The 12,672-nt window shown below is 53.6% G+C and overlaps 1 protein-coding gene across 1 annotated transcript; it reads right to left on the bottom strand.

Moving 5' to 3' along the window:
* Positions 1-660: 660 nt before the first annotated feature.
* Positions 661-12,672, bottom strand: ZDHHC19 (zinc finger DHHC-type palmitoyltransferase 19). Its single transcript, XM_034999927.1, has 8 exons — positions 11,402-12,672; positions 10,924-11,045; positions 10,269-10,408; positions 9,256-9,428; positions 8,780-8,885; positions 2,552-2,637; positions 1,999-2,203; positions 661-1,368 (listed from the first exon to the last, which is right to left on the bottom strand). The coding sequence occupies exons 1-8, from the start codon at positions 11,545-11,547 to the stop codon at positions 1,249-1,251; spliced, it is 1,098 nt and encodes a 365-aa protein (XP_034855818.1). The 5' UTR covers positions 11,548-12,672; the 3' UTR covers positions 661-1,248.

The raw sequence follows: 12,672 nt of genomic DNA, 5'->3' as shown, positions 1-12,672 counted from the left end.
CACCCCCAAAGGATGGGCTCCTGCTCCCCCCCACCCCAAGTATGAGCATGCACACACAGGCACACACCTCCATAGGACGCTGAGGTGTTCATCTGATCCTCTGGGGACATCCCTTCCTCTTACCTTCACCACACCCTGATTTCACCTGGATACAAGGGCGGCCGGAAGCAGTGGGGTCGGTGCCCATCCTCACCTCCTAAGGTAGTTCTGATACTTCAGGGGGGCAGGATCACATGGGGCACTTGACAAAAATTCAGATTGAGATTCCTGCCCTCCCCCTTCCCTGAGATTCTGAATCTGGGGTCTGGGGACCCGGGTAATCCTGAGAAGGTGGTCCTTGGAGGAACGCTGGGTGGTCTGTTAGCTGTTGGGTGGAGAAAACAACCATAACGATACCGGCCGCATTCATTGTGTGCCTACTGTGTACCTGATGTTTGGCATAAGCCACCTCATTTTATCCTTTGGCAGCCTTCCAGGAAGGTGCCATCATTTCTATTCCCAAAGTCACACACTGGTCTCCAGAGAGAAACCCCAGTTTGAGGTGGTTTCCTCTCCCACCCCACCCCCACCCCTTTCCAACCCCCAGGGGCTTGCAGACTCACAGGGCCTGGGACCCATGCCAGCGACAGGACCAGAACCAGCATGTGATTCCCCAACAGGAGAGAGTGACCAGGGTAACGCCCGCTGGCAAGAAAGACTGCAGAATTGTAGTGTGATGGAGACCCCCCCACCCCCACCCCGGGATAATGCAGCGGGAGGGCGCACTCCCAGCCTGAGGGCCGCCCAACCCCCGCGGAGGGGGCGGGGGGAGGAGGCTTCAGTGTAGCGACGCTGGACCGGCCGGCCTGGCGAATTCCCAGGTGGCGGGCGCCCCCTGCAGTCAGACAGGGGTGCGGCAGGGCAGAGGCCGGGCCTTCGCCGGGGCTGACATCACTGGGACCGCGGGGTTTTCTTTCATCGCTATGGTCCTTACTGTTGCTCCATTTTAAGGATGAGAGAAGTGTTGAGTGTCTTGCCCAAGGTCGCAGAACCAGCCAGTATGGGACCCTGGCTCCTCCCTCCCATAGTCTTTGTCCCAGCGCCTCAGGGCCCCCTCACCCCCAAGCTCCCTGGCCCGCAGGACAGACAGGGCAGGAGGGCCGTTGTAGGAGGCAGGCAACGGGTATTTAATGGGCTTTGGTGGGGGTCTCAACACTCCCACCAGGGGAGTGGGCAAGGGCAGAGCACAGACAGGCCTCCACGCGGGGCTCAGGAGATGAGGTTCAGGTGCAGGGGCTCCTGGCATCGCTGGGTGTGAGGGGGCGAGCGGCAGACAGCGCCTCGTCTGGGGCAGTCCCACAGCAGGGGCAGCACTGGGCCTGCGTGGAGCTAAACACAGAGTGGAGGGATGGGGGCTGTCCCCGAGCCCCTGCCCCACAGCTCACGACCCACCAGCAGGGGAGCAAGAAACTGCCCCACCCGCCCCCCCCCCCCCCCCCCCCCCCCCCCCCGCAGAGCAAAGGGAGTGGCCTGGCACCACAGAGTGTCACTGCAGGGGCCCTGGGGGAGGGGAGGCTGTGATTACCCACCCCCACTCCATTCCTAATGGGCCACTTCCATGTGTTTCCTATGTTGGGCTTCAGAGTAAAAAACCCGTCTTTAAGTAAAGGAATCCCCCCTCAGAATTACGAACCCCTGGACTAGTCTCAGTCCTTACTAATAGCTGAGAAAACTGATGCCCAGAAAGGGTAAGTGACTGGCCCAAGGCCGACCAGCAAGTGAGTGGGGCGGTCTTTTCCTTTCCTGTCTCCAGGGCCCCCTGGTGTATTCTGGAGGCCTGTGACTTTATTTCCTGCACTGCTCAGGTCTATGATCCCCCTCCCTCAAGTTCTGAGTGCTCCAGCTTCAGGGCCAGCCCAATATGGGGTGAGAGGGTTCCCCCCAACACCTGTGAAATCCACAGACACCCTCTCCCAACACACACACACACACACACACACACACACGCATACTCCTCACCTCCTGGAGGGCTGCAGCCTCACCACTCCCTGGGGGACCATTCCCTGGTTTGTAGAGACTCAGAGGTTGGGGTTGGGGGCCAGGCCCAGGCCCTGGGACGGCTGGGGGACTGAGCACTGAGGGGCACATTGGGAAGTGAAGGTTCTGCATGGGCACCCAGTCAGACCCCACCATTCTCTGTAGCCAGACAGCTTCGGCCATGTACCTGGGAAGCAACAAGCCAGATGGGAGGGGTCGTGGCCCTCCTGGCCTGGTACCCCTCAGCTTGGGGGGCACACAGCCCAAGGCTTGGCCCTGCAGAGACTGGCTCGGACCAGTCTCATCCAGGCTGTAGTGTCCCTCCACCCCATTCCTTGGGGCAAGAACCCACAAAGGCAAGGAAGGGGGCGGGTTCCGGAGGCTCTCACAATGCCCTGTGGAAAACCCCAAAGGAAGAAGAACAGGGAGTATAAGGGCCTGGGAGCTAGGCTAAGGGGCCAGGGGCGATGACCCAGCTTTATCCCACCCCTCAGCCCCAGGGGTCACCACTCGGACCCCTGGTCTGCCAACTCACTTGGGTCCCAGCGGTGCACAAATTGTTAAATACCAGTTGTTGGCACAGCCATGGTCGAAGGGGTTGTATCCCTGCAGGTATTGGCACTGGAGGGAGGCAAGGGCCAGAAGAGGAACTCAGATCCAGCAGGACTGGGCAGGCCACCCCCCGATGGCCCTCCCTGAACGTCAGCTCAGTTCAGGGTGGCAGCAAGACTCCAAGGGCAGAGAAGCAGGGAGAGGGAGCCAAGGCCTCCCCCACCCCACCTACCTCCGAGTAGCTCTCTCTAGGCAACCCCGGTACTGCACCCACTTCTCTTGTCTTCTCAGGGCTCCTCCCCCATCACCTGTATCCCTTCTGCAGTACCCTCCCCTTTTCTGTTTCCTTTGGCCATACCACATCCTCCTGCCACCTCCTTCCAGATATACTTTCAGATCTTCCTTTTATTGCTAAACTGCTCCAAAGACAGTTCCACGCCCCTCCCCCAACTTCCCTACTTTCCCACCTCTCATTTTTTCCAAACTTGTGTCTTCACTGAATTTCACTATCTAGAAGGGTAATTGCCTGGGGCCCAATCAGATTTCCCTAACAAAATAACCTGGCCCTGGAAGTCTGGACTGAAGTTCCTGAACACCCGTGCAGTGAAGGTCAAGTCCTCCCCTGGACAGTCTTAACCAACTTCTCCCCCTCCCCTCCCTCTACACATCACCACCCTCCTCCTCCTCCTCCTCCTCCTCCTCCTCCTCCTCCCCAGCACAAGCTGATTCTCACCCTGACTTCAAGAGCCTTGGCTACAAAATGTCTGTCATGACCAAAAGTGGCCCAGGCCCACCTCTTCCCACCACCAGCTCTCTATGTCCCATGTCCCTGTCATGAAGATGTTGACCTTCGACACTATTCTCCACCAAAAGGAGCCAGAACTCCATGAGGGGCAGCTGACACCTACGGGAGGAAAAGTCGAGACACCTCCACAATGTCCCACTGTTGCCAAAAAGCAACACTAACCATCACAATACTTTGAATTCTTGCCTACTTTAATATGTTTAAAGCATTTAGGGGAAACTGGTATTCCATTTGCAATTTTAACTAAATGGTTAGTAAATGGTTAGAAGAGTTGGATGACATTTACAGTTAGAATTTTAAATTTAGAGAAATAAATTTTGATTTATTAGATGTATACAAAGTGTGCAAACACGTTGACGTCCAACGCTTAAAGGAGTGATAAATAATTGCCTAATGAGCTCATTAGAACTCTCTAATAAAGGGCAGCACCTTCCTCTCCCCACTGGAGAGCCTCTCAGATGTGAACGGAATCCAACAGCTCGGAAGTTCTCTGACTCTCTTCTCTCCCTGGCTCCAGACCCAGTTCTCCTGCTCCAAACTTGTGCCTCGAACACTCTCACACTCCACAGGATGGTAACCAAAGTGGGCATGTTCTCACTCCATCTCCTGCCCAGCTCCCTGCTGCCTTGGTTCTCCGCCCTTCTTCCCCCGGGGGTCAGGGCATCAGGCTTCCCTCTCTCTCTCTCTCTCCCTCCCTCCCTCCTTCTCTCCCAAAGCAGGATCAATTCTTTTGTGTATAGATTCACTCTTGCTCATAAATATTCTGGGGCCTCGACAATGTCCTAGGCACTGCACTGGGGATTGAGGACACACCGCCACCAACAAAGCCAGCCTAAGCTTTCAGGCAGCTGGCGAGTGGTCAGGGCAGCGCAGAGAGGGGATGAGGGAGCAGAGCAGGCAGCGGGTGCCAAGACTCCAGGGGGCAGGTAAAGTGGCAGTGGCCCTGGAAAGCAGAGAGCGGGGCCCTGAGAGGCTGGAGGGGGGGCCCACGGCAGGTGCATGCAGCACCACGCTGCTTGCTGTGTGCAGCCTGGAAAGATGAGTCTTAGGACTGTCGCTGGCCACGTGGTGAGCACGACAGTAGTGTGACAGTGAGCAGAGGCTGGGCCGCACGGGCTGGGGAAGGTGAAGAACGATGCCAGTGAGCAGTCAACTCGTCCAAGAAACATGCGTCTGCTGGAGAGGAGAGCGCAACAGCCGGAGGGGAGGCCTGTGATGTTAAGGACTGTTTGCTTTGTTTCCAAGATCAGAGAGACGTGAACATGTGTAAATGATGATGGGCAGGAATGGTAACAACAGCAACACCCTATAGGGCATTGGCTTGTACCAGGCACTGTTGTATGTGTTGTACACATATCGACCCAAGCTGCTCCCTTTTACAGATGGGGAAACTGAGGCACCAGGTGGCTAAGTAACAGACCCAAGATCTCCCTGCCAATAGGAAGCTGTGGTTTGAATTTATGTAGACTGGCTCCAGAGCCCTTGCTATCAAGCGCCAAGCAAGGGGCCCCAGGAGATTTGGTTTGGGGATGGAGGTAGGAAGGGAATGAATGCCTGAAATGGGTTCTGGAGGTAACGGGAGAGAGCCCTGAATGAATGAATCACATTCATCACAGAGTGCAGTGACTCACAGAGCGCAGACCATATACAGATTTCTTAAGACTGGAGATCACAGACTGGGAGAGCCCCATTCTGAGCAGTGGAGCAAGGACGGGCCGATGGCTTGACTGGGAGCCAAAAGAACCATGGGACGTGGGAAGGGAGAATGCTACCCCGGAGAGGCTGAAATGATGGACTGAAGCTGGAGAGAGAACGCATGCAGACCACAGGAGGTGATGAGTAAGGGCTAATGGGTAAGAGCAGAGGAGTCACGGGTGGGCTGGGAGCCAAACAGGGGTGGGTTGGAGTGATTGAGTGCTGACTGTAGGGATGGGAGGTGGTGGGCAAACAGAGTTCCTCTGTCCTTTCAGCTATCTCATTGTCTCCAGCCCTCCTTCATCAATGTGGCCAACTACAGCCTTCCTAAAACAACCTTTAGTTGGGGTGCCTGGCTGGCTCAGTCGGTAGAGTATGTGACTCTTGATCTCAGAGTCTCAGGGTCATGAGTTCAAGCACCACATTGGGTGTGGAGCCTACTTAAGAAAAAAACAAAACAAAACCAAGATTTAGTCAAGTCACTGTCCTGCTAAAGGAATCCGATGGCAAGGATGTTCACTTTAATCACTCCTACTCAACGCTGTACTGGAGATCTAAGACAGTGCAGTAAGAAGAAAAAAAGAAAGCCATTGAAGTTGGAAAGGAAGAAATAAAACTGTCCTTATTCATAGATGACATGATTTTCCATGCAGAATCAACAAAAAAAGCTATTAGGACAAGTGAGTCCAGCAAAATTGCAAGATTCAAGACCAATAAACAAAAATCCACTGTATTTTCTTAAAATAATAAACAAATAGAAATGAAGTTTAAAAACACATTTATAATAGCACACAAAATACTTAGAAAAGATCTAACACAATGTACACAAGATCTATATATTGAAAACTACAAAACACTGACGAAAGAAATCAAAGAAGTAAATAAATGGGAAGGGGCTCATGGGTTCAAAAACTCAATATTGTTAAGATGTCAGTCTTCCTTATTGGCTTATAGGTTCAATGTAATCCAAAGAAAAATCTCAGAAATCTTTTGTGTGTGTGTGTGTGTGTGTGTGTGTGTGTGTGTGTGTGTGTGTGTGGAAATGAAGCTGATTCTGAAAGAAGAACAAATCTGGAGAACTCACACTGTGTGATTTCAAGACGTAATACAAACCTACTAATCGAGACAGTCAACTGACTTTTGACAAATGTGCAAAGGTAACTCAATGGAAGAAGGGTAGTCTTTTTTTTTTTTTAAAGATTTTATTTATTTATTTGAGAGAGAGAGAATGAGAGACAGAGAGCATGAGAGGGAGGAGGGTCAGAGGGAGAAGCAGACTCCCTGCCGAGCAGGGAGCCCGATGCGGGACTCGATCCTGTGACTCCAGGATCATGACCTGAGCCAAAGGCAGTCGCTTAACCAACTGAGCCACCCAGGCGCCCCGAAGGATAGTCTTTTCAACAAATGATGCTGGAACAACCTTTACGCAAATGTAATAAATCTTGACCCATGCCTTACATTGTATACAAAATTTAACCCAAAATGAATCATAGGCCTAAATATAAAATCTAAAACTATAAAACTTCCAGAAGAAAATATAAGAAAATCTTTGTGAGGGCACCTGGGTGGCTCAGTTGTTGAGCGTCTGCCTTTGGCTCTGGTCATGATCCCAGGGTCCTGGGATCGAGCCCTGCATCGGGCTCCCTGCTCTGCGGGAAGCCTGCTTCTCCCTCTCCCACTCCCCCTGCTTGTGTTCCCTCTCTCATTATGTCTCTCTCTGTCAAGTAAATAAATAAATAAAAATCTTAAAAAAAGATAATCTTTGTGACCTTGAGTTAGGCAAAGCTTTCTTAACTACAACACCAAAAGCACGGTCTATAAAAGAAAAAAAACCAACAATGCACTTCATCAAAATGTAAAACTTCTGATCTTTGGAAGACACTGTTTAAAAATTGAGATGACAAGCCAGACTGGGAGAAAATACTTGCAAAACACCTATCTGAACCCAGAGTATATAAAAAACTTGTAGAACTCAATAATTTCAAAAAACCCAATTCTTTTAATGGGCAAAAGACTGGAACAGACATTTAATCCAAGATATACAGATGGCAAGTAAGAACGTGAAAAGATGCTCAACATCACTAGTCATTAGGAAAATGCCGATTAAAATCACAATGAGAGGGCACCTGGGTGGCTCAGTTGGTTAAGCAACTGCCTTCAGCTCAGGTCGTGATCCTGGAGTCCCAGGATCGAGTCCCACATCCGGCTCCCTGCTCAGTGGGGAGTCTGCTTCTCCCTCTGACCCTCTCCCCTCTCATGCTCTCTCTCACTCTCTCTCTCTCAAATAAATAAATAAAATCTTTTAAAAAAAATCACAATGAGATACCATTTCACATTTATTAGACTGGCTAAAACTAATAAACAAACAACAACAACAAAAACCTGACAATACCAAATGTGAGTGAGGATGCTAAGCAACTAGAATTCTCACATGTCGCCTGTGGGAATGCACAATGGGAATGCAGCCATTCTGGAAGACAATTTGGCAGTCTCTTAAAAAACTACACATAGTAACTATATAACCCAGCAACACCACTCCTCACTCCTCTAAGTATTTACCCACAAAGCAATGAAAACGTTCACATGCCTATACACCAGTGTTTATAGTGGCTTTATTTATAATCACCCCAAACTGCAAACAACCCAAATATCCTTCAGTCCAGGAACCGATAAACAAACGGTAGTATGTCCATATGACGCAATCATGCACATGATAAAAAGTAAGAAACTACTGATCCTGGCAGCAACAGGATGGATCGCAAATGCTGAGTGGAAGAAGCCCGCTCAAAAGGTTGTGATTCCATTTATACCAGTCTCTGGAAAAGGAAAAACTATAGGGATAGAAAACAGATCAGGGGCTGAGGGCAGGGAGAGAAACTGACTACAAGAGACCATGAGGGAGTTTCTGGGGGGTGATGGAACTGTTATAAATCTTGATTGCGGTGGTGGTTACAGGACCGGACTGTATGTTTGTCAAAACTCATAGAATTGCACTGAAACGGGGTGAATTTTACCGTATGGAAAAAAAGAAAACAGAAATCCTCTCACGGCTCCCAGGCTTCCCTTGAACCAAGATTCAATTCTCCACCTGACTTTCTGGGCCTTTTAATCCTGGTCAATCCCAAACCGTCCACTTGATTTCCCACGCCACCTTCTGCTCCAATTAGCACTGTATCCTCACCATCCTATCCACATTCCACAGACTTGCAGGCTTCCTTGCCTTTCTGCAGGTTGCGCCCCTCACCTGCTCTAGTCCCCCCCCCCTTTTCTGCCCGTTTAAAACCACTGAGCAGCGCGTCCTACTCTGAACTTGAGTCCCTCTGTGAGTCTGTTGTTACTCAACGTAGGGCAGGCCCTTTCTCGTGGCGTTCACAGGCGTCTGGCGGGTGTTACTCTGATTTCAGGTTCCTTATCGACAGAATCGCAGGATATAGCCTTACTCACCTCTACACCCATCGTTCAAGATAAAGCACACGAGGCCTAGCACACAGTAGGCCCTCGATGCAGTGCACGCGGGAGGGAGAGTGACCACCGAGCGGGTGAGACTGGAGATGGATCTAGGTCTAGAAGGGCTAATGAGGCGCCTTCGAGGGAGGTCAGGCGGTCAGGGGCCAGGGCGGCGGACAAAGAGCGGAAAGGGCAGAGGTTCCCGGAGGCGCAAGGTGACCGCCCACAGCCCGGTACCCCGGCGCCCCGCTCGGCCTCGCGTACCTTCCCCTCGTAGGAGCGCTCGGCCGCGCTCACCGACATGGCCTGGACCAGCAGCAGCAGGAAGAGCGGCACCAGGAAGCCGGCGGCGGGTACAGCCACCAGAATGCTGCGCATCAGCTAAGGAGCAGCGCCGCCGGAATCCCCTCCCTGGCCCCGCCCCTCGCCCCGCCCCCGCCCCAACAGCTCCGCCCCCAACCGGCCCCGTCCTCCCGCTCCCCGAGCTCGGTCCCCGCGTACACCTCACCCCACTCCGCTGTCCAGGCCCCGTGCCACCTTTAGCACTCCCCACCATGACGCTGCTAGATTCTCAAGTCTTCGCAGTCCCTCCTAGCCCCGCCCATATCCCTGGCCCTACCCACCCCTGCTTAGTCCCAGGGGGTTCTCCCCGCCCCGCCATTAGCTCTGTCCTCGTGATCCCGCCCCCTTGCCACCCCCGCGCTCCCCACTACTCTCTACATGGGTCCCCGGAAGGATACGCGATGGCTTTGTCCATGGAGAAGGGCAGGTGGGTCGTGCGCACCAGGAAGATCAGGCAGGTCACCAGCATGGCACCCGAGTAGAGACATAAGGACAGGACCAGCAGCATGAAGAAGCGGAAGTTGCGGTGACCAATGCAGTTATTGACCCATTTGCAATGGTGGTCAAAGTCCTGGGTAAGAGGGAGGGGAGCAGGCCTCGAGGACCCGACCTCTGGACCAGCCTCCATCGCCCCCAAATCTGAGGCTTTACCCACCCCCCTTCCCCCATTCCCAAAGGCCACCTGCCCTTGGCCCCTCAAACTGGGTCTCATCCCTAGGGAGAAACGCAGGCACAAAGTCCCTAATGCTAGCATTTCTGTTAGAGCTCTGTTAGGTCTCTGCGGCTCACAAGGTCACATGTCAAGAGGCCTTCAGAGACAGGGCCTGCCCGGTCTTCTGGGGACACATCCTGGTGTAACTGTGGACTGGGCATAGAATATCTCTGGGCTTCTGTTTCCTTATCCATTGACTGAGGATAGTAATACCTTTGCTCAGCCCGCCTCCCAGGGTTGTGAGGACCAGATAAGACGGCACCTCTGTACGCCTTTGCAGGCTGTGCGCATGAGGCAGACAAGCACTCCGAGCCTGGAAGAGCCTCCGGCCCGGACACGAGAAGAGGACAGGCGAAGCTTTCCCAGCCAGGCCTACAGCCGGCGTGACGGCCTTGGGCAGCTAGAGTCAGCAGGCCTGGGGTAAGACAGGGGTGTCTTTCTCCCCCTGGCCTGACCAGGCCCAGCATAGGTGTGGATGCCTCTGTGCGTGTCTGCGCCTGCGCCAGGCAAGCTTCAACCTCCCTGGGCAGGTGCGGGTGCAGGTGCAGAGGTAGGGACCTGCATGAGTGACCAAAGGTGGTTGGGAGTTACTGCCACTCTTGGCCTTTAGTGGTGCCGGACGTGGGTTCACGCTTGCCACTGGCCCCCGTGTGAGCGGGAGGGGTGGGGGCAGGTGGGCAAGTCAAGAGAGGCACTCACTTCTACACAGATGTTGCACCGGGGACAGTGGTAGGTCCGGGGCGGCCGGTGGAAGCAGCACTTCTGGCACCACTGCAGGCGGAAGGCCCTGTGGTTCACCCACACCACATGCACCACCATGGGGCCCTGTTCGTTGGAGCCTGGCGTGGGAAGAGGATTGGGCGGCAGCAGGAGGCCCTTCCGTCAGTCTGCTGCTCCCGGGGGTAGGGAGGCCGCCCCGCGTCATGGCCCCAGGAAGTGTGGGGAAGAGGTGGGCGAGGGTATCCCTAGTCTCCACCGAGCAAGCTGCCCAAGCACAGAGAGACGGGCATCCAAAGGGAAGGGAGGTTTCCAGCCAGAAGAGTTCTGTGAGGACTGTCAGTCATTGACAACTGTGACTGATGCTTTAAAGAGTTTGTGCCGTGGGAAGGACGAAGGGAGAACCGAGGGGTTTCAAAGAGTTGGCTTCTCTTCCCCGGGCCCTCCCACACGAAGCAACTGGAAAACCTCCAGAAATCTGTTTTTCCACGTCTGCGTAGCTTAAACAATGAAGTGACAGAGGCAGGGCTGGGGCAAATGAGGATGTGCTGTGAAACGGTCCTGTGGCCCAAGGAAGGGAGATGGAAGGAGCCCTTCAGGAGGGGCTGCCTCCTTCTCCCAGGGGCCAGCGCCTCACCTTGATGCAAGATGCCGGGGTCTGAGAAATTGAGTGAAACCAGACTGAAGACGGTGAGGACACAGAGGAGGCCTGTGACGAGGGGAAAGGCCCACTCCCCGTTCTGGGCCAGCCATCTGCAACTGAGACCAGAACAGGGCTCAGCCCTGATCCAGAGTGGCCTGAAGCTCCCCCCGACCCCTGCCGACCCGGTCCACTTGGTCAGAACCCACACGCCTTGAAGCCTGCTGCTCTAAATATCCAGACTGGTGATAGATCCTCAGCGACTCCGCCGAATGTCCCCCAGTGTTGCCAGCCGTCTGCGGCTCCCAGAGGCACCAAGCACTGTGTACCTGTGTCTTTGCACATTCGGTTCCCTCGGCCTGGGCTATCCTCCGTCCTCTCGCCCCTCTTCTGCACTTCCCCTGCCTCTGTACTATCATTCTCTGTTTTCCTGTCTCTGTAGGAAACCTGCAGCTCGTGTAAGAGGGAGACTCACGGGAACGCGAAGAAGAGGCCACTGAAAACCACCAGCAGCACTACATTGAAGGCGGCAAACAGGCTCGGGAGGATCCACGGAAGAGGGGCCTGAGGCGGCGGATGGGGCTCCTTCATGAGGGGCACGGCGTCCTTCAAGAGCGGCATGGCTGGACCTCCCGCGCCCCCAGGGGAGATCAGAGCCACTAGGCTCCAGGAGCCCCATGGCCACAGCAGCCTCGGAAGCCGCAGCCCAGGGTGGAAGGAAAGAAGTTCCAGTGTGACATCATAGAGGTTGAGAAGAATGGAGGCCAGCCTGTGATGGGCGCTGCCAACAGCAAACCCACCCACCAGCCCCACCCCACCCCACCCCACCCCCACATTTGTGCCAGGGACGGAGAGCTCCTGCCCCTGCGAGGTTGGCTTTAAGATGACAGATTAGAGAAACACACGGGGAGAAGGTGTGTGATTCTAATCATCTTCTCAGGCTCGAGGCTAATCAGAGCAGATAGCGCTCATGGTTCACCTTACCTCCATTTTCTTCCTTTTTGTTATTGCAAAATTCCACTTTCGGGGCTGGAGGGGCAGCTAAATAACTTTCCAGCTTCTGTCATTTCCAGGGTGGGCTTCATGACACAATTCTGGTCAAGGAGACGTAAGTGGATGTCTGCTGAGGATTTCTAGAAAAGCTTTGCCTTGTCCCTTTCTTCTGGTCTTGAGCCTAGATGTGCTGGCTGAAGGTACCGTCTTGGACCCATTAGGCAGCGTGTGGACATGCTACACAGAATGGTGTTGAGGACACTGTTTAGGCACTGCCCCAGACTTGAACTGGCTGCCTCTGAACTGCTTTTTCCATGAGAAAATAACTGAGTTTTCTGTTATATGCAGCCGACATTTGTCATTTGTTTTAGCTATGGAGCATCTGAACCCCTCTGTGCTTGGAGGATTCCCTGCGCTGTACCTCTTCATGGAAGGGCAAAGACTGCTCCCCATCCCAGTTGGAGCTAAAACTGCCAGAAACTTGCATTCAAAGTCTCTCCTGCAGCTAGAGCATAGCCCTGTGACCCAGCGCCACCAATTAGCCTCAGAATTGCCACCACCAACCAAGTGGGAGTCTTCTGCACATATTTTCAGAGCTCCTGCGTGTTGAAGTGTAATGGCCATTTTAAATGTCACTTTAATTCCAACAGTGATTGTATTATGCTTCAACAAGGATAAAATACGTAATTCTGGGGGTGCCTGGGTGGCTCAGTCATTAAGCGTCTGCCTTCGGCTCAGGTCATTATCCCGGGG

The sequence above is a fragment of the Mirounga leonina genome, unplaced genomic scaffold, assembly GCF_011800145.1.
Source record: "Mirounga leonina isolate KUSES-001 unplaced genomic scaffold, KU_Mleo_1.0 Mir_115, whole genome shotgun sequence".
NCBI lineage: Eukaryota > Metazoa > Chordata > Mammalia > Carnivora > Phocidae > Mirounga > Mirounga leonina.
The sequence above is the reverse complement of the archived record's forward strand: the minus strand, read 5'-3'. Positions and strand labels throughout refer to the sequence as shown.